The sequence below is a fragment of the Amphibalanus amphitrite genome, unplaced genomic scaffold, assembly GCF_019059575.1.
Source record: "Amphibalanus amphitrite isolate SeventyFive unplaced genomic scaffold, NRLGWU_Aamphi_draft 000373F_arrow, whole genome shotgun sequence".
Taxonomy (NCBI): domain Eukaryota; kingdom Metazoa; phylum Arthropoda; class Thecostraca; order Balanomorpha; family Balanidae; genus Amphibalanus; species Amphibalanus amphitrite.
Genome location: NW_024881867.1, coordinates 417,426 through 443,111, shown reverse-complemented (window position 1 = coordinate 443,111; position 25,686 = coordinate 417,426). Strand labels below are relative to the sequence as shown.

At 52.2% G+C, this 25,686-nt stretch overlaps 3 protein-coding genes and 1 long non-coding RNA gene across 5 annotated transcripts; 2 read left to right on the top strand and 2 right to left on the bottom strand.

The window, feature by feature from the left end:
* The first annotated feature begins 128 nt into the window (after nucleotides 1-128).
* Nucleotides 129-3,508, top strand: LOC122389807 (lysine-specific demethylase 8-like). Of its 2 annotated transcripts, none has more exons than XM_043382212.1 (4): nucleotides 129-1,687; nucleotides 1,925-2,062; nucleotides 2,358-2,500; nucleotides 3,248-3,508. In XM_043382212.1, the coding sequence occupies exon 1, from the start codon at nucleotides 424-426 to the stop codon at nucleotides 1,654-1,656; it is 1,233 nt and encodes a 410-aa protein (XP_043238147.1). In that variant the 5' UTR covers nucleotides 129-423; the 3' UTR covers nucleotides 1,657-1,687; nucleotides 1,925-2,062; nucleotides 2,358-2,500; nucleotides 3,248-3,508. The 2 variants fall into 2 exon arrangements, with proteins under 2 accessions (XP_043238147.1, XP_043238146.1); XM_043382211.1 differs by having other exon boundaries at nucleotides 342-1,687; nucleotides 1,918-2,062.
* On the bottom strand, nucleotides 2,755-7,465 carry LOC122389806 (TBCC domain-containing protein 1-like). The gene is made up of 7 exons (XM_043382210.1): nucleotides 7,373-7,465; nucleotides 6,214-6,627; nucleotides 5,846-6,025; nucleotides 4,985-5,173; nucleotides 4,683-4,767; nucleotides 3,741-4,519; nucleotides 2,755-3,277 (listed from the first exon to the last, which is right to left on the bottom strand). Exons 1-7 carry the CDS (start codon nucleotides 7,373-7,375, stop codon nucleotides 3,098-3,100), a joined length of 1,830 nt encoding a protein of 609 aa, XP_043238145.1. The 5' UTR covers nucleotides 7,376-7,465; the 3' UTR covers nucleotides 2,755-3,097.
* A 200-nt stretch (nucleotides 7,466-7,665) lies between these two features.
* Nucleotides 7,666-12,640, top strand: LOC122389827. The gene is made up of 3 exons (XR_006258032.1): nucleotides 7,666-7,971; nucleotides 10,018-10,195; nucleotides 11,965-12,640. It is a non-coding gene; the product is annotated as an uncharacterized LOC122389827 (long non-coding RNA).
* Nucleotides 12,641-12,738: 98 nt separating this feature from the next.
* On the bottom strand, nucleotides 12,739-25,045 carry LOC122389826 (trophoblast glycoprotein-like). The gene is made up of 2 exons (XM_043382235.1): nucleotides 24,709-25,045; nucleotides 12,739-14,882 (listed from the first exon to the last, which is right to left on the bottom strand). The coding sequence occupies exon 2, from the start codon at nucleotides 14,870-14,872 to the stop codon at nucleotides 13,481-13,483; it is 1,392 nt and encodes a 463-aa protein (XP_043238170.1). The 5' UTR covers nucleotides 14,873-14,882; nucleotides 24,709-25,045; the 3' UTR covers nucleotides 12,739-13,480.
* Between the last annotated feature and the right edge of the window lie 641 nt (nucleotides 25,046-25,686).

Below are 25,686 nucleotides of genomic sequence, written 5' to 3'. Positions count from 1 at the left end.
ACGAAAATCAATGGAATGGGTAGTCTGTAGTCTTGTTTGAGCTTCTGACATCAATTTAGTGCGTGTCCGGATGGTGCAGCATTTTATGCGTCCAATATGCTCATCTGTGGCGCAAAAGATTCAATTGTGCTTCTTCTAAGCTGAATTTGAATACTATAGGACTTGTGATGATTTTTTATGGTTGTATGACCCTTTAGTGCCCGGGGCTAGCAAGCTACCTAGGTCTTGTGGGGGTAGAGGGAGCAAATAGGGACATCTAGATGGAAACTCTTTTTTTACTGCACTGTGTACAACACGTGACGACATTATATATATCATGCATGTTTTCTGTCAACAATAACTTAGGTATCTGTCAAATGGTGTAACTTAAAGAGACAAAAATCCCTATCTGTATTTTTCTCAGGCAAGTCATCATTATTGAAAATGGTCTCCAAACTACTTGAACTTCTCCCAAGTCTACCCTGTACATCGGAGGCCATCCAAATATCTGAAGAGGAGCTGGATAAGATTGGCAATGGTGCATTTAAGATATTCTGCAAAGCAAGAGAGAACTATATTATCATGTTAGCCCAGGTTGACAGTCCATTTCCAAGCATGGCCAAGGCTTTGAGTGAAAGGTGCTGGGAAGAACTAAATACCAGTCATTGGGCAGAAGTTCCACATGTGTGGAGGGTGCTGTATTCTTACGCAGCCTTGTTTCGCTCAACATATCACTTGAACTTGTACCTGCAATCCTCACATTCTAATGTTCAGGCTGTGAAAGATGCTCTGTATTATTGTGACATGGGCCTGATAATGGGTAAGCCAGTGTTGGACAATTTACTTACAAAAGTGGCATCCTGCTGTCACCAAGAGCTAACTTCATGCATTCAGAACACTCTGACCCACCCAGCCTCCACAGCAGCAGTCTGTGACGAGCTGGCCAGCAGGTCAGATGCGTGTCCGCCTATCTCGGAGCCGGTGCCGCGGCTGCCGTGTCCCTCCGTGGAGCGGTTTGTACGCGAGGTGTTCGGCCGGCGGCCGGCCGTGCTCGCCGGCTGCGTGTCGCACTGGCCGGCGCTGCGCTGGACGCTGGCCGGCCTGGAGCGGACGGCCGGCCACCGGACCGTGCCCGTCGAGCTGGGCGGCCGCTACACGGACGCCGGCTGGTCGCAGCGGCTCATGACGCTGGGCCAGTTCATCGAGCAGCACGTGCGCCGCCCGGCGGCCGGCGCGCCGCCCGGCTACCTGGCCCAGTACGAGCTGTTCGAGCAGATCCCCGAGCTGGGCGCCGACGTGCCGACGCCCGAATACTGCTGGGTCGGCGCCGGCGACGCGGTGCACACCAACATCTGGCTGGGCCCGGCCGGCACCGTGTCGCCGCTCCACCACGACCCCAAACACAACTGTCTGGTGCAGGTGCTCGGCAGGAAGTTTGTGCAGGTGTTTGCGCCGGAGGAGACGCCGCGCCTGTACCCGCACGAGGCCGCGCTGCTGCACAACACGAGCCGGGTGGACGCCGAGCGGCCGGACCTGGAGCAGTTCCCGGCGTTCGCCGGCGCGCGCCACCAGGAGGTGGAGCTCGGGCCCGGCGACCTGCTCTACATGCCGCCCGGCTGGTGGCACTACGTGCGCAGCCTCAGCGTCAGCTGCTCCGTCAGCTTCTGGTTCGAGTGACACTGCACTGCAGACTGCCGGCAGAATGCAGGTTAGTACAAGAAAACCGTAATAAAACCTTATAAGATCTCGCAAATCATGCGAAAGCTTACATAGTTGTTATTTAAGACAGCCAGCGTAGTAGCCATTCCTATGACCTATCTACAGAGGAATGGCTACTACTATCATTCCTATGATCTTCCTACGACCTATGTGTATTGCAGTCTTGGTCATTTTTGGCCAGAAGCATTTATTGCGGTTTATCCCCAACACTTGTTTCGGTTTCCAGGCAGATATCGGACTCGGGCTGTCTTTTTTTCGTATAGAAGTGCGAAAGGGGCGACTCAAGCTTCCTGGTGATTCTGCCGGAGCCATGACGTGAGGCAGTCATCGATCGCTGACTCAGCCATCGTCAGAGCCTGAAGAGGTAAGTCAATGAAAAGAAGCCTATCATACTTTTTTCTTCGCTTCATCACTAGGGCGTGCAGATACGATCTATTTATCCCTCGTCAGCACTGGCTAGTAATCCATCCTCAGCGCTAAAACACCCTCTACGCGACGTCTCTTGGGTTTGGTTTCTTATTGGGTTCGGCTCCGCGCAAAAAAAAAAAATAGGATATGTAATTTGAGATGTCATATGATGGGGTTTTGTAGATCAGCAGCTGAAGTGTATGTTTATTCACGCAAATTGTATTGTACCCATGGATTTGTGCCCTTTGCAGGTTAGCGGCCTGATCCGGTTCCATACGCCGCCTCCAGGCTGCGCCCTGACGGATATTATCAATATCGGAGCGCCAGCCTGAGTGGCGACGGCCGCTGGAGTGCTGGGGGTGACGGACGCGCTTCTAAATCACCCAGAGCGCCGGTAAGCAGATATTAGACATCGTCGCCCTTCCGGCTTCCACTGCGTGCTGAAGAGTCTGCCACTTCCCGTGACAGCCAGAGAAGGGCCATTGTGCCTCGTGCGCCGAAAACCGCCGTCCAAAACGGATGGAGGGTCTTGGGAGATTTTTTACGATCCTTGTGGCATCACTGCTGTCCAATCGAATAAATACTTCCTATAATTGTGTCCAATCTCGCACATTTTAAGGTCTCAATCTGATCTGCATTCACCGCACCTTTGCTTTCAAAATATATTTCAGAAAATGCAACCGCGTCTCACGTAACACTGAATGAAACAACAATATTATCACTCACACAAGATATTTGACAAACATTGGCTATGGAGTTCGACGCACATTGGACGCTGGAAATTCAATCACATAGTCTCGTTGTGAGGGATCTCGTTTAGCATTAGGCATGTATTCTCGTGACTGAGGTATGGGCCGCTGATTCCTTCGCACACGTCTCCGATTGCTTTCGGAAATGTCTCTGGTCCATGCGCTGTCTCCTCAGTTGCCGCAAGCCTCTCCGGAACAGGTCCCGACACTGACCTCCCAGTCTCACCCCCGCCACTGACCGGTCAGCGTCCCGCGTCCTGGGCCTCGCCCTCCCCGCCGCCCGCGCCGCTAGCCGCCGCCGCCGCCAGCTGTTTGTACTTTTCGTACCTGGCCGTGCGCTCCCTGCAGGCCGCCAGACTGTTGATTTCGCGCTGTTTGCCCGTCTCCTTCAGCCAGACCTCGAACCGGCGGCGCAGCAGCTCCTAGGGAGAAGAACACGTCAATGTCCACACCGCCGCCGGCACATCACCGAAACAGACAACGGACAGCAGCTGAGCTTTGTGGCCAAGTGCAGGTACCAGCACGGCTCGTCGGTATCTATTAATGACGTAAAATTCAGTCAAACGATGCTGGACGATAGACATAACGATATAGCGGATCCAATTCAAATAGAATAGTCTTGTCGAATAGTACAAATATACATAAATCAATCATGCGAAATGTGATTTAGAGCATCCCGATGACAGCGGAATGAAAGCAACTTTTGTGTCACCTAAAAGCGATCAGCTGGTAATGCACTTACGGTAACTGATATGAGGGCATGGAAACGGGCTCGAGATGCATGCTGACGCGGAAATGACACAATGAAATGAGGGAGAGGGACAATTTAACCTCGACCACTACATACATTGTCAATAGCTCACTGCCTGTCCACAGTACCCTCACCTGGAACTTGGCGATCTGCTCCTTGTTGAGGCCGGTCTCTGCCATCATTTTGTTCCACTGTTCGGTCTTGGCGCGGCGCTCCTGCAGCACGCGCTGGTAGCGGTACGGCAGACTGCCCGGGCTGCGGCGCGTGGCGCCCGCCATCGGGAATGGTGTGTGGAACGGATAGAAGGCGGCCGGCTCGAGCAGGCGCCAGCAGGGCGGCGCGCCCACCGAGCCGTCCAGCGCCAGACACAGCGGCTGGTCCCAGAAGTTGGGCACCACGCCCAGGCCGGCCTGCAGCATCTGCTCCTCGAGCGCCGGGTAGTGGGTGTGGTAGGGCGCCAGCGTCAGCGAGTCGTTACGGTTTCCGGCCAGCAGCGGTCGCGTTGGCGTGGTGACGTGCAGCGTGCAGCCGACGCTGTCACTGACCACCAGCCGGCGGCAGATGGCCACCAGCCGGACGGCGCGGCAGCCGGTCAGCTGCACCGTGCCCGACACAGGGCCCAGCGCCACCGTCGTGTCGTGGCACTTGTCGATGGAGACGTTGCGCAGCGGGCTGAGGAAGTAGAGGAACGCCTGGTGGCACCGGTGCAGCTTCAGCGTGGCGCCGCAGAGCGTGGGCGACAGGCGCGCCACCGTCTCCTTGTGGATGGCCGACGTGACGATCAGCTTGTCGCCGGGCGGCGCCACGTGCGCGTTGGTGGCCATCTTGCCACGCTTGTGGTCGGCTCGCCGGTCGGTGGAGGTGGCGCTGGGCCACGACAGTCGACGGCCGGACGACACGCACGCCGCCACACCTGCACGGCAAAACGGAAACACAGGCTCAGGAAACTCCGAATAAAGTATAAACTTAGGCACCTGATCCTTGAGTAAGACTCAACGCAGACCTGGTGACGGTGACGGGCGCAGCACTCAGCGACAGCGTTGCACGAGTGGGCGGCCACCATATCGTGTTCTCACCGTAGGGGTTGGCTCCCAGCGATCCGGTGATCCAGCGCAGCAGGCGGGACTGCTGGTACGCGTCGGCCGTGGGCACGTAGCCGGTCTAAAAGCAATGACAGCACGTCAGCTGTTTGGGAAGATACGATTACTCCGCAGTCTGCACCCATTGTAGCGCATTGTGACAGCTGATAGTTTAAAACATTTGAATCGGATGACACTGAATTACATGTTAACGGTGGCTGAGATTAAGTACGACGTATACGTTTAAATGTAACAGTGTAGGGGAGACGGTGGGCAAACCCTGAAATGGCAGCACTGACCTGATTGGCGCGGCTCGGTTCGGCAGCCACCGAGGCCAGGGTGGCGGATGGGCGCTCCTCCCCGGTCCGTGGCGGAGAGGATGGCCGGCCGGTGTCCAGGTCGATGAGGATCGAGAGCGCTTCGACCACGGCGCGGCACACCAGGGTGTCGCCGCCGACTGAGCCGAGCGGCGAGCCCTCCCCCAGCACCTGGGGACAGCGGCCACCGCGGGTCAGCGGCGCCCTAACAGTCGGCAACGCCCTACACCGGTCAGCGGCACCTTCTGCCATCTACACAGTTACAACGCGAACTCACTTAGACCGACAGCGTCCCTAGGACTGACAAATTCGTCCACATTGTTTAGAATGCAAGCACACATGCTTATTAATCTACGGACAACGGGAAAATGCAAAATGCAAAGCGTCTGCAACTATGCGGCTTTATCACGTTACTTGATAACCTAATAAATAACTCCGTAATAGCAATGAAAATACCACCTTTGCACAAAACTCATCACGGCGGCACCGCCTTGCCAAGAGCCGGCTCATGGAGCAAATCATCTCGCAGCTCACTGCAGGGACAGGTGTAATAGCTCTGATTACGACCGGCAGCGGCGGCGCCGGCGCCGCGGGCCAAAGCCCGGTGGTCTTGCCACCATTAGACGGTCGTAACCGCTCGGCGGCTGTTGGGCAGACAGAGGCGCGCTAACCCGTCTACTGCCGCGCCCTGGGCAGGGGACGGGCAGACAGCAGCGCACTAACCCGCTACCGCCCGGCTGTCGTCGCCGCTGGTCGTCGGGGAGACGGTCTGAATTTGAGAAGAAACATCGTCACTGAGCTTTGGTAGCCGTATAGCTGTGGCTTAGCTGTTGTCTCACCAACCTCCACCAGTGAGGCGAGGTGCGTCTGGACGAACGAGAGGTGCTGATGCTCTTCGAGCTGCTTATGCTGGCGGTCACCGGCTTCAGGCGGCTCGGCGCGCGCCGCCGGCCACTCCGTGTCGGAGCCGGGCGGGGTCACCGCCGACCCCAGCCGCTGCTTCTTGCCGCTGTGACTGAGGTTCTGCCGAGGCCGGGAGAGGAAGGACACGGGTCAAATTCCGCGGCACGAGAGGGCATGACTAACCAGTCATAGGTTATGACATTGATCTGAAATCTCGGATCTGGAAAAGGGCGGTCTCCAAATCAGATCGGCTCAATTGAAACGGACCACGGTAGACGTGTTAGCATTTTACCGACACCGTTCCCCACCTGAATGAAGAGGTAGGCGACAAACTGCAGCAGGTTGACATGTCGCTGCCCGGCGAACAGCTCGCGCTCCTTGGCGTCGTCGCAGCGGGCGTACTCGCCGTCCCAGCGGCGGCGCTGCTCGGCCGGCCGCTCCTGCAGCAGCTCGAACGTGTCGAAGTACAGCCGGGCCAGGTCCTCGGCCAGCTGCAATTTGTTGCACGCGATGTGCCTCCACATGCTGTACTGAATCTGCGGAAAGGTCGCGGCCGCTTTGTGTCGCGCATACTGCACGATCTTGCGCAGGTACTTGACTGATATTTTGTGTGTGGCGATCACAGGCAGAATGCCGTACACGAACGGCTCGGAACGCACCCAGAGCCGCAATGGCCGCTCCGAGGGCGGCTCGGTCGCGTCCGCCATCGTCCGCGGGGGGAGCTGCGGCGGCCAGATAGGTCAGGGTCGTTAACACGGTGGGGTGTGAGCGCCATGGTCATTCTCATTGGTCGGTCACGGGTCAAGCACGACTCGTGAGTCGTGGGTGGTACGAAGCAACTCAGAGAACTAAAGACATGATTCTAAATCGTTACAGCGACTTCGTCACCGTATATCGAGATATTGCACCGTGGCTAATGAGAAAAATTGAGATGGCAAAAACAAAGGTCAAAACCACTCGACAACAGCTGCTATTGCATTGGCATTAGTGTGAATTCGTTGGCCGAACTTCACAAATCATGAATAATGAAATGTCCCAGTTCACAATGGTATACCAGGCGGCCAGCCCGCCAGTTTGCCGCCAGTGACGAACCTAGGACCTAAGTTTGACCTAGGTAAAGCCAGTGGCGGATCCAGCTCAGAGTTTTTTTTTAGGGGGGGGGGGGGGGGAAACCATAACAATTTATCGATTCTTTCCATGCCTCGTCCATAGGCGTTGTTAAAATTATGCCGTTTGGGAGGGGCAAATGCCCATTTTGCCCCCCCCCCCTGGATCCGCCACTGGGTAAAGCACGGTAAAAACTTAAACATGAAAATGACAGGTAGGTATGGCAAGAGTCTTCGGCATGATAATGCCGAAGACTACACGGAGCTGTGACACGGCATATCACTACCACAAGTATATACCGGTATATACCAATGCCTACAATCAAGGCCCTCAAAACACTTGCAATGAAATATGAAATACCATTTATATCAAGGCGGTGTATTTATTTATTTATTAGACGAAGTAAACAAATTAGACAATCGACGTTCCACTTCCGCTTCCCAGCCGCTTCCAGCAGAAGGCTTCGCAAGTTGTTTTAAAATCAAAATTTTAATCTCAACGTTGATTTTGAGACGATTTTCTTAATAGAAATAATATTAAATTATGAGTGAGTAGAATTTTTTCAAACATAATTAGCACCAGAATATACTCGATAACGAAAAATCATATAAAATAATATTGCTGGTATTTAAATAGTTGTTGGCAATCATCACGGCAATCATGGCGGCCTCCTTGGTCGAGGAGACGTTTGTGAGAGTCGTCGAAGTTGAAAGCTCAAAAAGTGAACTTAAAATTCATCAATCTTACATTGGTGATGTGGGATGTGTGGTTTGGGACGCCGCACTTGTTTTGAGCAAGTACATCGACTTCGTGCATTCTGTAGAATGTGTGAAAACTGATGATTGTGATGGTGGTTTGGTAGCTTATGCGTCACAATTGATCAAAAACATTCACAGTGCAAGAGCCATTGAATTAGGCGCTGGAACTGGAGCTGTTGGACTTCTTGCAGCATCATTAGGGTAAAATTTTGTATGATTATACCTTAAATTGCATTACAAATTACCAAACTGTTGTAATGACCTACACATTAGTATCTGTGTGGTATTTGAATATTGTTTTGTATTTACATGATTTTCTAATGGAAATACTTTTTTCACATGTTTGTGATTTGAAGCTATCTTCACATAACTCTATTGTAATATTTTTCAATAACGTTACCAATCTGTTGAAATCTGTGCGAACAGATTTTACGAGCGAGCATATCAGTAGACGGAACTATGGTCAAGCGTACCCATTTTCGGGAACGCATTTTCGTTCCCATGTTTGGGAACGCTAACCCAAATATGGGAACGCCATGTAGGCATTATTTACAACAAGAAAAAGAACCGTTAAATGATGTCCAAAAAATATAAAACGATCGTGAACCGCCTGATATTTGTCTCAATATTGTTGGGAAAGAGTTTGATATTGTAAGGCCCATCGTAGTTTCAAATCGTTCCCCTATTTCTAAAGCAGTCCATCATCCGGGCCGCGAGCCCAAATTTGGGAACGCTCTCGTACACTGGCGCTGCATGCGTTCCTCATTATGGGAACGGCGTACCCAAAATTGGGAACGATTTCACCGACGGCTTTCAGGGGCTCTTTTCATTAACAAGCATCACGTCCAACGCCGCAAATTATTGTTAACGCAACAATCATCAGATGACCCTTCCGGCAAGACCGTCGCATGTTTCGCCCGGTCTCCTGCGCTTTTATTCCCGTCGATCTCGCAGCGGGCAGTGGGCACGCCCCCCTCTGCAGGATTACGTAATTCACAACGCTCAGCGATGTTCAACAAGGTCTTCCATACCTATATCCACCGTCCGCGCCGAGGGTGGAGGCATGTCAAGCACCTGTCTGTTTATCACCGATAGTTGACGAGCACAAGGAAGTATCCAAAAATGGGAACGCTGAATATGTTACACCCTCAAAACACCTAGTCCCAATGAAAATCTAGTTTTTTCCTTTCTTAATGAGTGTAAGTGGCAAAAGGCCTGGTAGGATGGGCACAAGGAATGATCGAAATCAGCATAAAAATTATAATAAGCCACACAGAGCGACCTATATAAGAGAAATTCCCCCAAAACGATCATGCTTAGAAACACGGAAGACAGAAACCACGCTCATGACGCTCCTTATAAAACAACGCTAAACAGCTAGCATCCAAATAAAATATGTCTTTCAGGGCTGATAAGATATAGCTGAATAATTTTCGACCACTTAAACTGAGTTAACAACAGTAGTTCGGTAAAATCACGCACGTTATACGCGGTCGTCCGCCTCGACACCAAATGTCAACAATATTACCTCGGGACTGTCCGCGTGTTCGCTTGCATATGTCAGCATCTGGTGTCGCTAGTATGAAACTTCTTAACCAGGCGAAAATTATTATACTTGACCTCAAAATGTAAAAAACGCTTCATTTTCCTTAAAATTGCATGTTAAATTTAGTATAACCCATGTTTTCACCATTCCGTCATTTCAAAAAATCATTAAAAATATCATTCGACGGTCAATTTCCTTGTTCAACGGTCAGATTAAAGATAATTTTATAGAGACTTAGTAGATACTTAAATTAGCGTGCACTTTTTTGAGACGTGATGCACTAATGAGTTTTAGTGGGCGAACGGCCGAAAAATTACCTTCCGTTCTCATAAATGGGAACGCCCGTTCCCATATTTGGGAACTCCGTTCCCAAAAATGGGATCGTTCCTATATTTGGGTACTCATGACCATAGTTCCACCTACTGATATGTGTATGCTCGTTAGCGTAGTTGAGTGTGAATGTTAATATGCTTAAATAGTTTTCTGCAATACCTATGTTATGTGTCTGCTGCACATTATTTCAAATTTTCTTAGTATGGTTGAAAAATAGTGTGCACTTTTTTGTGTTTGGGAACTTTGAAAGTATTTGAACATGTGTGTTGTGGACTGTCTGTCTAGGTACCTAAGGATTAAACCTTCAGTTAATCCACTGGATTTAGTTAATTCTTTATTAACCAGTTGTTGATAAACTATTTTTGCAGATGTCAGACAACACTTACTGACTTGGCCAGTCTCATGCCACTTCTGACTAAGAATATTGAGGAGAACAACCTGCAGGAAAAAGCTTCTGCTGCTGTTTTAGATTGGGATGACCATGCTGACACTTCTCTGCCTCAGCCTGATCTGCTGCTGGTAGCAGACTGTGTGTACTATGTAGAGGTTAGTAAACAAGCATAACTACCTCATATATTAGTAGATGTAGGTATTAGTAGCAGTGGGAAAACCATATCTAGATCGAGTCTTGATCTACAGTTGCAGCTTCTGTAGTCTGATTCTGTTTTAACCCTCGCATGTGTGCGGCGTTTGCCAGCTTCTAATGTGTAGGGGGGGGGGTCGGTTGGACCCCCCCCCCTTGCCGTTTGGCCCCTGATCGAGCTAGAGCTTCGCGGAAAAAACGAGCGTGTTGCCCGTGACGAGAGGAAGCCGATGATACCCAATTTTAAGGTCCTAGATCATCGGGTGACCTTCCAGGTCAGGTCAATGACCCAAAGTCGGGAAAATCGGGACCTGTTAGAAAGTCGTAAAGTGCGGATGCTAAGGAGTTTTTCGGGGTGCTGATGACGAATATCGTGTTAGTTTTGATCACAGATGATGTCTTTAAGCATTTAGACCAGGTCGGGTCAGGTCAGGTCAGGTCAACCAGTAGGCGTCGTGACGGGTATTCGTAGTACGTGTCAACCGCCTCTGACAGCTTCGTAACATGTTACGAAGTCACCAAAACTACTTCGTAAATGTTCAAATGGTTGCTAAATTCGAATTCAGCTCCAAAAACTAGCCTAGAAACATGTAAAACTCGAAAAAGTGAACCGAGGTCACCAAAGGTCAATGACCTGACCTGACCTTCAGGTGACCTTGACACCCACCCTAATGTATGGGAGCAACATCAACTCACATGTTTGAACGTTTGAAACCACGAAAAGCTTGCAAACGCGCGGCTAATGCGAGCCGACATACGCGAAATCGCGATTCCGGCCAAACATGGTCTCGGAAAAGAGGTCACAGGTCAAAGGTCATTTGGGTCAGGGTCATGAAATTTTCAGGGTAGGTGTAAAATTGATCAATGCGAGGGTACTGAAAGTTTCGTCGCGATCGGCCGCTTTTTACGCGAGTTATTCGCGAAAAACCATGGGGGGTCCATCCGACCCCCCCCCCCCTACACATGCGAGGGTTAACCTGCTAAAAACCTCAAGCATTTGAAACTTAAGGAAAACAATTTGCAAAATGACATTTTTGGTCCTCTCAATAACTTCTCTTCCTCAATGAAATAGATTATCCCAACAGTTATTTACCAGGAAAAGTATGTCACTCACTTTGAATGCCTAAGTGTCGTAATGCCTCCTTAGTGCTCAATTTATTAACAAATTTTCCCATTGTATTTACAAAAGTTGATTCCACAGTCTGGGCAGCTCCATGCTTTATGGGGGATTTTTATGCAACGTGCTAGACATGCCAATATAGTTGTGAAACAACGCCCAGGCAAGATTGATACCTCGCTCCTTTTTGCTATATTTCAGTAAAGTTACCCCCGGCATTTCAGTTTCACTAGCCTTACTATTTTTCTCTCCTTTACACTTTACTTTGTTTTAAATATACCAATGTTTTATCATGTACATTGTACCCTGACGTGGAACACTGAAAAACCATTTTATGGATGTTTCCTAAATACACGAACGAACGAACGAACTCATGCATGTGAAATTGACCTATATAAAGCTGGAGAAAGTGAACAGACATGATAGAAGAGAGATGCAACTCGAGATGTTTCTTTTTTCACGTTTCACTTTTTTCCAAATATTTCTACTGAACACACTTGTTAAAAGCGATTGCAGGAAATGGTATCCGTTTAAACGATTCACTCGCATTTACTTTACGAAAAACGACTCGATGCTAAGATGACTGTCATTATATGTTTTGGTGTCTTTTTTCAGGCGCTTCTGCCGCTTTTGCACACCATATCAGCCTTGGCCGGGCCCAAAACTGCAGTGCTGATTAGCTATGAAGATAGAGAGTCTGAGGTGAAGCAAGTGCTGCAAAAGAAGTTCTCGGAGGTCCTGAGGAAGCAATTCGATGTAGAAGAGGTTCCGACACAGAAAATGCATCCAGACTATATGGCTGATGATATTCATATTTTAGTAGCAAGGAAGAAACAGTGAAAAACGCTCTGCTTGTTTGGTGTGTATGATTCGTCTTCGGTGGAACTGTTACGGTGAGTATTTTTACAATCAGTCTGAGAATTCACGCTGCAGCAGTTCCGACCCCCAATTTCACCGGAGCATGATCCAATGCCGACAGAACAATATCGCTCCCGATATCTGACCGGTCCATAGAGATCACGGTCGTCCAGGTTCTCAGTGCGTGGTTAACCCCTCCCCTCCTCACCCCTACCCCACTCCAGTACCACCATCATCGCTAGGAACAGAACGTGTGGCGACACCGTAGAACGCCAACTGCGAGCGGGTCGGTTTCGTCATGCATTGACCTCTGCCTTTTCATACAATTTTAGAAACTTTGGGCTTTAGTGGATCTGTTCAGGAATCAGCTCCGGATTAGTTGCTTGTCCGAGACACTTTGTAAATTGTATGAAATATACTAAATATTGTTAAACTACCTATTGTCGTGGACGTGTGAAATAACAGCGTACCAGCGCGATATATATGGACATTAGAATGGGACTTCGCTTTGTGCATGGGTCACTCAGGTAACAAGGATCAGGCATCAGCTGGATCTAATATTACATTTGTGTATTTTTATTATGTACAAAAATTAGCTGCTCATTGAACATTATCACCTCAGCGCGCAGCAAACACAAAATAGAGTGATTAATCATTTCACAGCTCACGAAATTAGACGAGTGCGCTGTGAAACACATCGGATCCTATAAACACTGTTAGTAGCACTTCCCTATGACTGACAACTTTGTAAAGCTACCATTGCAAACGTTCACTCGCTCAGAGGACAATATGCCTCGCATTGAATAACACCACATCTAGTCACCTCGTTCCTGCGCCTCATAGCCAGCCACAGGAAATCAGTCACAAGATAAATGATGGTCTCGACAACGACATCACGACTCGTGGAATGTGACCGTCGGTTTCAGCACACAGTTCAGCCGCGCGCACGTCTCGACACTGTCGCATGCCGGTCAGCGGCGTACACACGCCAAAGCTCGTGGTCGGTAGCTTGAGACGTCTGCCGCCTCATTGTCCACCGCTTAGATAGTTTTTCTCAGCAGCGTGACTCGATTTTGCCCACGTCAGGACGCTGTGGGTTGGCGTCATAGTGAACTGAAGCATTTGGCCGTCTCACAGGCTTACGCACGATGGTGTGCTTCTTCTCTTCGTCAGCACAGCCTGACCGCTGCGTTCGGCCGCAGCTCGGCGGAGGCACCGACGTCACATGGCCACACCCCAAGCACCGTCCGCCAGACAGCACTGCCCCGTCCCGTTACACCTCCACTTCGGGCGCATCCTCGTGCTGAATATTGGCGTACTGCCGGGAGCGTTTGAGGTTGCGAATGGCGACCTGCATGTGCGGCTGGAGGCGCTTGGCGCGCTGCACGAGCCGATGCCGGTGCATGTAGAGCACCACCACGAGGAGGACGCACATGACGAACACCAGGATGCCGAGCACCACGGAGGAGGCGGAGGTGCGCGCGGCTGGTGCCGGCTCGCACTCGGTCGTCTGCAGCTCCAGGATGGGCAGGTTCTCGTTGCTGGCCGGCCTGCCCTCGAAGCAGCGGTAGTCGGCGCTGCGCAGCAGCTCCACCCGCGTGGTGCGCATCCACTGGTAGAAGGGCCGGATGTCGCAGTCGCAGACGAACGGGTTGCCGATCAGCTTGACGGAGAAGCTGGGGTTCTTGACGACCATCTGGTCCAGCTGCGACGTGGCGTTGTGGTTGAGACGCCGAATTGAGTTGTACTCTAGGTCGATGTAAGTGAGCTTGTCGAGACAGAGCAGATTCATGTCGATATCGTACAATCGGTTGCTGCCCAGATAGAGTCCCTCGAGTGACGGGAGCTTGCAGAAAGTGTCCGGATCTCGCAGGCTCCAGATTTCGTTCTGCTCTAGATGTAACCGTTTCAGCTTGTCCAGCCTGCTTCCTTGAAAAATTATCTCCAAGCTGACCATGTACCACTTCGAGTCCACCTTCTCGGTGAATGCGTTGGTCAAATGGAGGGCCTCCAGGTTGTCGAAGTTGCTGAACACTCGTGGATGGTGCTTCTTTTCCACGATATACAGATCGTTGTGGTTCAGAATCAATGTTTTTACATTCGAGACGCGATGAAACGATTTCCCCTTGATCTCTTTAATGCCGTTGTTGCTCATGTCGATGTATTCAAGGTCCTCGAATTTGGCCATCGTGCCGAAAACGTTAGTGGGCAGCACCTCCAGGAAGTTTCCGGTGAATATCAGAACCTCAGTGTCGTCGGGCAGGGCGCCCAACATGGAGGCGTTCGTGAAGCCGGTGTTGGTGCAGTTGACGACGAACTTGATCTCGCCGAGGTGGTTCATGTCGCCACACTGGCAGCGCGCGAGGAACGGGGTCGGACAGCCCGTATGGTCGGTATCGTACACGGTGTCGTCGTCTAGATAATCGTAGTCATCGTCGTAATAATCTTCGTCGTAGTCTTCATCATCCAAGTAGTCGTCGTCGTCTTCATCGGTGTCGTCGAACTTGATAGTGGACCCCGCCGTGGTTTTCGTCGACGTCTCCTTGGTGTAGCTGCGTAGGATGCTCTTTTTGTCGCTGGTGGGCTTCTTTGATATCTTTCCCAACGCTGGCGGTAGCATCACTGCTAGCACCATAGCCAGTAGAAGTACCAGGCGCAACTTCATCGTATCAGATCTGTAACAGAAAGACAGCAAACGTCACCAGTCGGAATGGACGAAAGCTGCGTAGTGGATGCCTACGTTTCTACCAGGTAGCGTGAATGTAACATGACGGGTTTGTAGACGTCAAACATTGTAATGACAAGTGTGAATTAGAGCCTGCACTTAGTGTCAGGCCTTAAATTATAACGGTTATTGGTGACAAGTGATTTCTACTCCCAGGAAATAGCTCTGTCACTGACAAAAACAATGCAAGTGACGGATTGCCGTGGCACCCACTAGCTTGCTTGCTACGAGCATTCAGCTGTTACGTCGGGACGCATTGCCTTGTCGATAACCGGCTGAGATTCATCATACACCACCGATTTTCATCCCTCCTAGGCTCCTATCATAGTCTGAATTCGTTTGTCCCGCGGGAGTTGGTTCAGCGTTACGGCTGAGCCGCCGCCGCTCGCGATACCCGTCCACCGTCCTTGGGTCGGTGCGGGCTGTGACCGGCGCCGGCGCCGCAGACGGAGAGATAACGTCGGGAAACGGACCACCTGCTCCCCAGCCCGGCCTAGGGACGTCTGCTGAGAGCTCCACGACCCCGGTCCTCCGGCCCGCTGGTGGCTGAGAATCACAGGCGGGGAGCCGCGGAGACCGCTGCTCATGCATTTTGCTATCCCCCAAGTTAAATTCATTGCCTCTACCATCCACATTCATACGCTTTACGTATCACCAGCCGGCGGGGACCGGGTTCTTCCCGCTCCCGTGCGCGGGCGCAGCTGCCGCTTCATTCACCCACGCTACGGATGTGTAGCTGACTGGGGCGCACCCGTGCCGTTCTGTGAACTGAGCACACAATGGCCGCACTAAGCGGATAATGGAGCCGAAACGAGCAGCGATGAAATGAGACGGAAAAAGTGTCGCGAGCGGGCCTCCTTTTACGGCTGAGATCGTCTGGGGCGACCGGTTCGACGGCCGAGTGATAGAGTAGAACCATCTACCATCCGACACCCTTTGAAGTAACGACCTCTGCGGCTGGTGGTCAAGTCGAGTTGTCAGTTCCGAGAGGCTCGGCCCTAACAGGAGCGGCTGGGGAGTCGGGTGGTAACACTGACACGGCGCCCCGTCCACCTTCACCACAGTCCGGTCGGGCACTGCCCGTCCGGCCCCGACGGCCGCGGTGACTCACGGGTAATCCGTGCGGCAGAGCCGACCGGAGCGGTATCGCGGCACGCCTCGGACCGCGGCGACGGAGCTAATCCCTGAGAAGATGGGGCTCTGCCGACAGCTGGGCCGGTATCCGCCACTCGGATCTGGGATGGAAAGCCCGAAACCCGTTTTTGTTTGAAGCACTGAGCGTGAGAAGAAAGAAAGAACAAACGAATTATTTCTGCATTAGTTCTGCACTTTTCTAGTTTGCTATATTCTCAACTCTGCTATTGGCACCCTATTGGCACCCACCAGTGAACACTCACTCCGGGCAAGCGCGGAAGCTGGGGCATAAGTTTCTCCGTCGAGGGGGATAAAGGGGGCGGAGCCAGGGGGCAAGAGGGGCGAAGAGAGCGAGCTTCATTCGCCGACTTGGCCCGGCACTTTGCCGACCTATCGCCAGCCGGCGCCACCGGCGCCCGCCGTCGCAGACGCGTCGCCAGGCACTGCGACGCGGGCGGCGAGTCGGTTCGGGCCGGCCGGCAGGCAGGCGACCGCGACGGATGATCAGTCAGCGAGTGGCCGATGTGCACATTGTCTGAATCACCAAGAATCACAGCTTCAGCCCTATCCATCGGTTTTCTACTACTGTTATCATCGTGACCCTCGCACCTGGTTCCTGGTATGATGGCGTCCTCACGATGGCGAGGTCACAAGTACGACATGACCTCACGTGACATTTAGGAAAAATATGGCAATCATAAAACAACAAGCCTGTGTATTGCTAAGCTACTGACTTCAACTGACACATAGCACACCAGGGCGTGTTTCGGCTGGACACGCTTTTTTGTTTTTTGGCAATGAAAAGAGGTGATTACATAAACATTTCATCTGTTAATATGTCGGGTGCCCCCCCCCCCCCAAAAAAAAACGTTCCGAACTTTGGAGGCCTATATCTCAAATTCGAGTGCAAATAACGAGTCAATTATTTTTTATCAAGTTTGCGTCACCTCTTTGCGCATTCGTATGCCAAATTATGACACTGTACCATCATTTTCAAGCCAGCAATCTCATGTTAAATTAACCCTCGCATGTGTAGGGGGGTCGGATCGACCCCCCATGGTTTTTCGCGAATAACTCACGCACAAAGAGGCCGATAGCGACGAAACTTTTAGTACCTTCGCATTGATCAATTTTACACCTAACCTGAAAATTTCATGACCCTGACCTAAATGACCTTTGACCTGTGACCTCTTTTCCGAGACCATGTTTGGCCGGAATCGCGATTCCGCGTATGTCGACTCGCATTAGCCACGCGTTTGCAAGCTTTTCGTGGTTTCAAACGTTCAAACATGTGATTTGCTGTTGCTCCCATGCATTAGGGTGGATATCAAGGTCACCTGAAGGTCAGGTCAAGTCATTGACCTTTGGTGACCTCGGTTCACTTTCTCGAGTTTTACATGTTTCTAGGCTAGTTTTTGGAGCTGAATTCGAATTTAGCAACCATTGGAACATTTACGAAGTAGTTTTGGTGACTTCGTAACATGTTACGAAGCTGTCAGAGGCGGTTGACACGTACTACGAATACCCGTCACGACGCCTACTGGTTGACCTGACCTGACCTGACCCGACCTGGTCTAAATGCTTAAAGACATCATCTGTGATCAAAACTAACACGATATTCGTGATCAGCACCCCGAAAAACCCCATACCAGCAACGCTTACGGCTTTTTAACAGGGCCCGATTTTCCCAACTTTTACCTTAAAATTGGGTATTATCGGCTTCCTCTCGTCACGGGCAACACGATTGTTTTTTTTCGCAAAGCTCTAGCTCGATCAGGGGCGAAACGGCAAGGGGGGTCCAACCGCCCCCCCCCCTACACATTAGAAGCTGACAAACGCCGCACACACGCGAGGGTTACCTTTAGCTTAGCCCACACCTTCTGGAGCTGTCTGGTGAGGCAAACGATCTTGGTGGCTCCTAGCAGCCCTTTGACGTTCTCTTGAAGAGTCACCCAGAGAGTTTTGATGGGATTAAGGTCTGAGTTATTCCCAGGTCAGCTATTGTATACGTCCAGAGGAAGGACAGGTTCTCACAGCGCCAGTCTTGCGCCTATTTGCCGTATGAGGAAGGACTTCAGCAAACATGAAGAAAGATTTCCTTTGCGTCGGGCACGATAGTGCACTTAATCATCTCCCCACTTTGGCCCCATCAGTGGATTAACCCTCGCCGGCCGAGGGAGGGGGGGGGGGGGGGGTTGCGAAAGCTCCGAACACGCTGGCGATAGAGAGCTGAAACTTGGCATACCTGACCCTTGATTCAAGCCCGATCTTTTGACACCAACTGCATTTTCAGGTCAGGTCAGGTCACTGACCTATGAGGTCATAAGTGAACCTCTGCATGGTCTTCAGATGTCGCAACTTCGCAACGCCCTCACTGCCAGAGGAGATGTCACAGGGAAATACAACTTGCAGGATCTAGTATCCATTATAAGTCTCACAACTTGTATATCTCGGATTTTTCCTAAAGGTCATATCAGGTCAGGTCATTTTCGTGACCTCACCATTATAAGTCAATGGGGGAAAAACGAAAACTGCTATTCTGGCGCCGAGAACGATCTCCAACTATCTCAAGCACACAGAATCGTGATTTAATGCACTCCTTGCAAGGTTAGATGCGTCATTTTTGCAATGTTGACCTTGCGTGACGTCATTTATGACGTCATCAAGGTCACATTAGTTTTTCGTCAATGACTCGTGATCAAATTGAGCTAGCGAGTCGGGAAAGCCACCAATGGACTCAGGAAAACCTGCCGAATCGAATGATATGCGACATGACCTCTTTCGACCAACTTCGTGACCTGGGGGTGCTGACCTGACCTTGACCCGAGGTCAACACCTTAAGTTGACCTGACCCGAACAAAAAGTATATTATTCGACGCGCCTGAGCGAGGCAAACACGATGCTGCCAAAATCGCGGCTTTACGGCCGTTTTTTGCGAAGTTATTCACCAAAAACTGAACCGTACCTTGGGGCACTTGACCTGACCTCAGAGGTCACCGGTTGACCTAGGACCTTAAAATCGGGTACCAATCTCTGCGTCTTGTAACAGCGCATACGCTCGTTTTTTCCGCGACGCGCTAGCTCCACCAGGGGCGAAACGGCGAGGGGGGGGTCGTACCCGCCCCCCCCCCCCCTCGGCCGGCGCGTATGTAGAAAACCAATAGGTCCGGCGAGGGTTAAACGGGGACGCTCGTCTGAGAGGATGTTCCACTGGTTGTATATATGCCTTATTTTTGGTGATTTTTTGGGGGGCACCACATGAAATGCTGACAACACCCGGAGCCTCACTGCCCGCTGATTTGCACCTTTGCCGGATGCTGGAAGGTTAGAACGGGTGGGACATCGGATGCATCAGCAGTCCCCACGCGGTTGTTCTGCCGGTTTGACGGATGAAAAGGCTTTAAAGATCAGATTTGGTGCTCTTTGGCAAGCTTTAAGCGACAATGCTGACGTCGTTTCGTGAATTCTGGTCATACGACTTGATTTTCTATTTTTCACGGATCTATACATGGCGTGATATTTTAGATCGTATTCCGGCCGCAGTGGGCCATTTGGAATATTTGGTATAATAGTGTAACTGTACATCCCCATCATCCCCATATCGCATACAAAATGCAAATTGCAAGCGCTCCTCGAATCACAAACCCGTCCAAAAAAGTATGTTTCCCGATGACTGGATTGTTGACTGACTTTAGGCCCTTACATTCAGCGTTGGCTCCTGACGGTCTTTGTTGGCCACTGAGAGCCCTCTCCGGCTATAATAATTTTGCGGCATTTATGTCACTCAAATATGATGCACCAAACCAATTTTCGGTCTTCGAAACATGTACGGACATTCCGTACAAGTTTTGAAAGGTCCGAAAACTTGTACGGGCACTGTCTAGTGTCCGTAGTGGTGGCGACGCACATGTGGCGCGTGGGCTGTAATGTTTGGATAGATCGCCCCGTCCTACCCTTCTAAACGTGGGCTGTAACTGAACTGTTTCGCTGGATCAACCAGCGCCCCACCGTGACTGTGTCTTGATCAGGGAGGAATGTTCACGCGGCTGTGTTTTTAATCAAGAACGAGTGTAATGTTTCGGTACATCGCCATTCACCCGACTGAAACGCGCACTGGCGTGGTACGTGTCGCCAGAGGCTAGTAGCTTAGCAGCCTACGCATATTTTTTTGTTTTATGATTCATGATGGACATATTTTTCCTGAGGGTCACGTGAGGTCATCTCGGACACCTGACCTCGCCATCATGAGGTCGCCACCATACCGGGGATCAAGTGCGAGGGTCACAATGTTACCAGCCTTAGGAATAAAGAGAAGGCAGCAATTAACGAAGCATACTGCGAAATAATAGGATAAACAAACGGCTTCAAGCACCAAAAACTTCATTAAATTATTATATCCTAGCATAAAAGATGCATAGCAACATGGCGTTTCGGTAGATAGAGCTGATAAAGAGGAGGCAAAAATTAACGTAGCAAAATGCGAAATAATAGGACAAATAAACGGCTTCAAACACTAATAACTTCATTGAATGACTATATCCTGGCATAAACATGGCATAGCAACATAGCTTGTTGAAAGCGCCTTCGATTGAATCCAAGAACAGATCTATGCGACTAATATGAGGGGAGATATGTAAGATAAAACATTTTTATGTTGACATTTTAATACGTTCTTTCAGCGCCGGCCGCCCGCCCGCCGCCGCCCGCAGTCGACGCTAGCGCACCCTGTGGCCGGCCGGCGAAACGGGGCAAAGACAACCAATCAGCTTCCCCCGCCGCCCGCTGGATCCGCCGCTGGCCGGCAGTCCCAATCGAGTTTCAATGAGTCCCAAATGCGGCCCAAATAGTTCCAAATGTTAACACGCGCGGCTATGCATTTGGTATCATTTGGGACTGAGTTGAAACTGCAATTGGCACTGCCCATTGAGTTCAACATTATTTGGAACTAATTGGTACTAGAAATTGGGAGAAGCACCCTCCGAGTCGAGCGCGGAGGTAAGCGGCTCATAAGTCCTAATAAACCCGCCTTTTTAACACCCCTCGAGCTGCGGTCACCGCCGGCACGCGTCGCCCCAAATCAGGCCAGTCGTAAATTGGCCGGAGCGCCGCCGATCTCGGGCGTGTCGTCACGGTGCCGCCCCTCCCTATTCAGCGGCCGGTCGGTCACGTGACCAGTGCCGCCCGCCCCAGCGAGCAGTCGCCGCCCCTCCCCATTCACCGGCTGATTGGTCACGTGACCAGTGCCGGCCGCCTCTGTGAGCAGTCGGCCGCTGTGGGTGCCGGTCGGGGCGGGGCGGGCTCTCACGCCACGTCCCGTTACATGGTGCAGACTGCGGCTGGGGAGTGTTCATCTCCCGTGCGCGGAAAGTTTGCCGTCTCAGGGGCATCTCGGACGGAACAACAGCACACGAACGTGCGGCTGTATTTTAGGCTTGTCGACTAAGCAATGAGCTGTCTATTGTGTTGCCATTCCAGTGTCGGGCTCGTTTCGGCCCAATCCAGTATCCACATCTGTCGCGGAACCACGCTATCACTTATCCAACCAGTGAGGCTCTCCAGACATGTCCCAGTTTTTCACCGCGGTTTTCAGGCGTTCACTTCACACGATATGATATGTGATAAATGACCATTGACCAGCTTGCTAGGAACTCGCAAGACCGCTTTTTTAAGACTTAGCCTGTCGGCTTTCCGAGCTTGGAACCGTCTGCCTTCGGAGACTGTCGTCTTGCGCGTGATTCGCGATCCGTCAGCAGTCTGCTATATGATAAGCATGCAAATGGTTCCGACTCCGCTCCCTCGTGGGCTGACATCAGCAGACAGCAGAACAATGCCGAACTACGCTGATTTGATGTTACCGACAGCAGACCAAACTCAACAGCTTTACTCAGGAATCTGTAATCCATACTGACGGCGTCTATTAAAAGTAGCAGCGAATCTGCGGTTACTCAAAGCCTTTACTATGGTCTGCCTTTTGCTTTCAATTTCTGTATTGTTTGGCCGCTTGCCATCAACCAAACCATCGGTTGAAGCATAGGCGGCGGAACGGGGAGGGCACCGGGGCACCGTGCCTCCCTTTGATTTTGGCATTTTAACATTAGCCCTATGGGCTTTGCATGGAAAGAATGGGACCAAAAGTTGGCGGTGCCCCCCTTAATTGAAGGTGTTCCGCCGCTACTGGGTTGAAGTGATGCTGACATTCGGTCAGGTTTGCCATGCACCCCTCCAACCTAAGATACGTGCCGATATGAGCCCGACACGTCGGAGGTGGCAAACAATGGACGGTGGAACAAAGCGGGTCCGCCCCGCACGGACTTCCTTTTCCTACCGGGTGACGTCACCCTGTGTTGGGTGTATTCACCCCAGCGATAGCCTGGACGGGACGGCAACAGCGTGGCTGCGAACAATGGCAGTCGATAGCAAACAGAAGCCAAGGTGCGCGGGTTGTGCGCGACTCAGGTCATTCACCAGAATCGTATCATATCATACTCGTACGTTATCATTATTCATGCTCGTATGCCTGGCTTTCTTCCGATCCCGTCCCCTCCTCACCCTCGGAGCCCGTCCCTTCCCCACCTCACCCAATTGGAGCCCGCCCCGTCCCGTCCCCCGCCTCACCCTCAGAGCCGTCCCTTCCCCTGCCGTCCCCGCTTCACCCTCTGGGCCCTCCTTGCCGTAGCGCCCACATCTCTCCGCCGTGACGGCGTGACGGTACTCGCCGTGACGGCGTGACGGTACTCGCCGTGACGACGTGACGGCACACGTGGCCGGCGGCTTATCGGCGCCTGTCCGCGACCTGGGCCAACAGCACCCCGCCCCCAGCTAGCGTCATCGGTCACAGCCGACAGCGACCGACGGGGACCGGGACGGAACGGGACGGTATCTCCGGGGGATCACCCCCGACTCCCTACGGTCTCTTTGTAGCCGTCTAAGGCACGAGAATGAATCTCAGAACACCTCATGAATGAATACATGAATCCGTTCGAAGCGAACCCGTGTTGTGTCCCTTGTGGCCTTGTGGAATAGGATTTGCAGACTATTTAGCACATGTTTGCTTCTCACATTTGTAGGTACGATCAGGGGGCTCAGGGGTAAACCCTGTCGCCGTCGATGCCGTATGAAACGATTGCTGTTGACTCAATGCCGCTATAGCTCATGACGCCACTGCCCACTAGAGGAAAATGACAGCCGAATCCGTTCGATTTACAGGACATAAAATCGAACAATCGTTCCGGTTTCGTCAGTTTCTCGACTTCTCCGTAGGTACTTTATGATGGGTAAATCTGCACCTGTCCTAAGTAGTGTGCAGGATTTCCGACCAGTGCCGGATCTTCTGCTTCACAGGTGTGCTTGCCAGATACAGTACGCTGTATCGTGGATCAACAAAAGACAGCGGTCTTCGGAATATGCACCAGCGTATGACATGGTTTTGATCATAGATGAAGATAATGCGACACACGTGACACGCGGAACAAAAGGAAGGCAACCAGAGGCGAGCTGGGGACGGTCCCAGGTCATTGAGCTCGGACCACCCGCGTATGTGTTCCGTCTGTCGTGAATGGAGCTCAGAGCACCCGTGTGTGCTCCGTCTGTCGTGACACACAACCGGTCCGGACGGGTCGCACTCGCCGGGGCTGTCGGCCGCGCAGCGCGACACGGGAGCCGCGCACGAACCATGGAGGCGACAGTGCGCGTCCCTGAGGTAACCCTGGGGGCGACAGTGGGCGTCCCTGAGGTAACCCTGAGACGGCGGTCGGCGCCAGACCCCCGCTGATAAGGGCCGATGGTCTGAAGGGTGGTACGGCGTGGTATGCTCGGGCACGATGCCGTTCGTAGGAGCGCGCACAGGCGGACAATGACACGCACACTCGGGCGATAAAGCGCACACGCGTACGCCGTACGGTGTGCGACCTGTAAACGGATCCGGCTTGGAGCGAGGCGCGGGCGACAGGCCGTTCGTTAGTGTGGACAGACGGAGACCGCAATCTACTGCACAGTTTGTGTGAGGGCGGTGGCCTGACCCAGCATTGGGGGGAGGAGAGGGCGGTGACCTACCCTGTCCCAGCAGCGGTAACGGGAGGGTAAAGTGGCCAGACATGGTCGTGGAAGGTGAGGCAGTAAGTAGTGACCTGACCCGACCGCAGGGCTGTACGTGGGGAGTACGGCACTTCCCAGATTTACCGCAGTTTGAGATCCTTTCCGCAGTTTTGCGCTAAGGCGAGCTGCATACCACTATTGGTCAGAACTAACAGGACACGGGATTACGTCTCGGAGGGGGGGGGGGGAGGTGAATCAGGGTCGGGTGATATAATGCAGCTAAGCACGTGTGCTGCATGTGGGAATTGTTCCTTTTACTGTTTGCTCACTAACGTTGCCCGGCAAACACAAGGGCTGCTTTTCATCACCCGGGTGCAGCCGTTTTCAGCCCCCGGCTACTCAGTATGGGTCAGACAGTTTGACCAGCGACCGCGCGACTGTCTGGCCGTCAGCCCACGGGCACCTTATTGGGCCGACCGGGGCCCCCTCCCTCCCGCCGCCGTCTGCATAAGGAATGAGCGCCGGCCGCCGTCGGCGCGCTTCGACGCAGCTGCCCCCTCCGCCGCCACCGACGAGGTTGCGGCGCGGGTCACAGCGTCGGTACTGACCTGGGGAGGTCGGACGGGGGTCGGTCCGTCGACGTTGGCTTATCTGGCGAGGCGAGACTGGCGATCCGGCGGCGGGCAGCTCACATACCACGTTACGTGCTGCGGGAGCGGCACTCACACCTGCACTGGCGGCCGGGCGCGCCGCCCAGCCGCCGCCGCACCGGCCGGCAGCGGTCTGCACAGGATCGAATTTGTACTCTTGTCTCCTCCCGGTGGACTCGCAGCCTTCGGTGTCACGACTATATAGGTGAATAATGTTAAATGCCATAAAGGTTATATTTGTGGTGTGTGACAGTCTGTGACTCATCCCTGTGTAAGCCCCTGCTCTGTCGGTGCCCCTGCTGAAGTCTAGGGTGGTTCAGTGGGGCGAGTCTCCGCACCTGGAAAACAGAGGCGGCGCCAGACACGCTGAAGGAGGAGCACCGGTGGCTCGGCGGGGCGGGCCGAGCGGGGCCATGGCGCGTGCCGAGAGGTCACCACGACGGAATGAATGGGGATTGGGGGTGTGTGCCGCCCGGCCGCAGGGGCGCGTCTCTCGCTCTGTCGCCGTGAGGGGTGGAGAATTAGGGGTTTTGGGGGTGCTCGAGCACCCCCTGAAACTCAAAAGTCACCATATAATGCTTAATAGTGCTGGCCAGGGATGATTAAATTAGGTACGTCTGCGGTCTGAGACACAAGTGACAAATTGATTTGCGTAAGTCGCGAGGAGTGTGATGCTGCTGGGAAAAGGTACCTATGTATATGTGCTTTTCTACGCAAGAATTCGACTCTTCCATTCGCCAGGTGCTAGAAAAGCACCCCCTGTGATTATGACAATTCTCCGCCCCTGGACTCGCCGTCATACAAGTTCAGTCATTGAGCGGTCAAGATTTGTGGCGATCTTTTCGTTCGAACTTTCAAACGTAGGTAAGTAGCTAGGCAGAAGCTAGCGTATAACTGACAATTTTTCGACAATAATCCTTAGCGGTCGATGTCGTG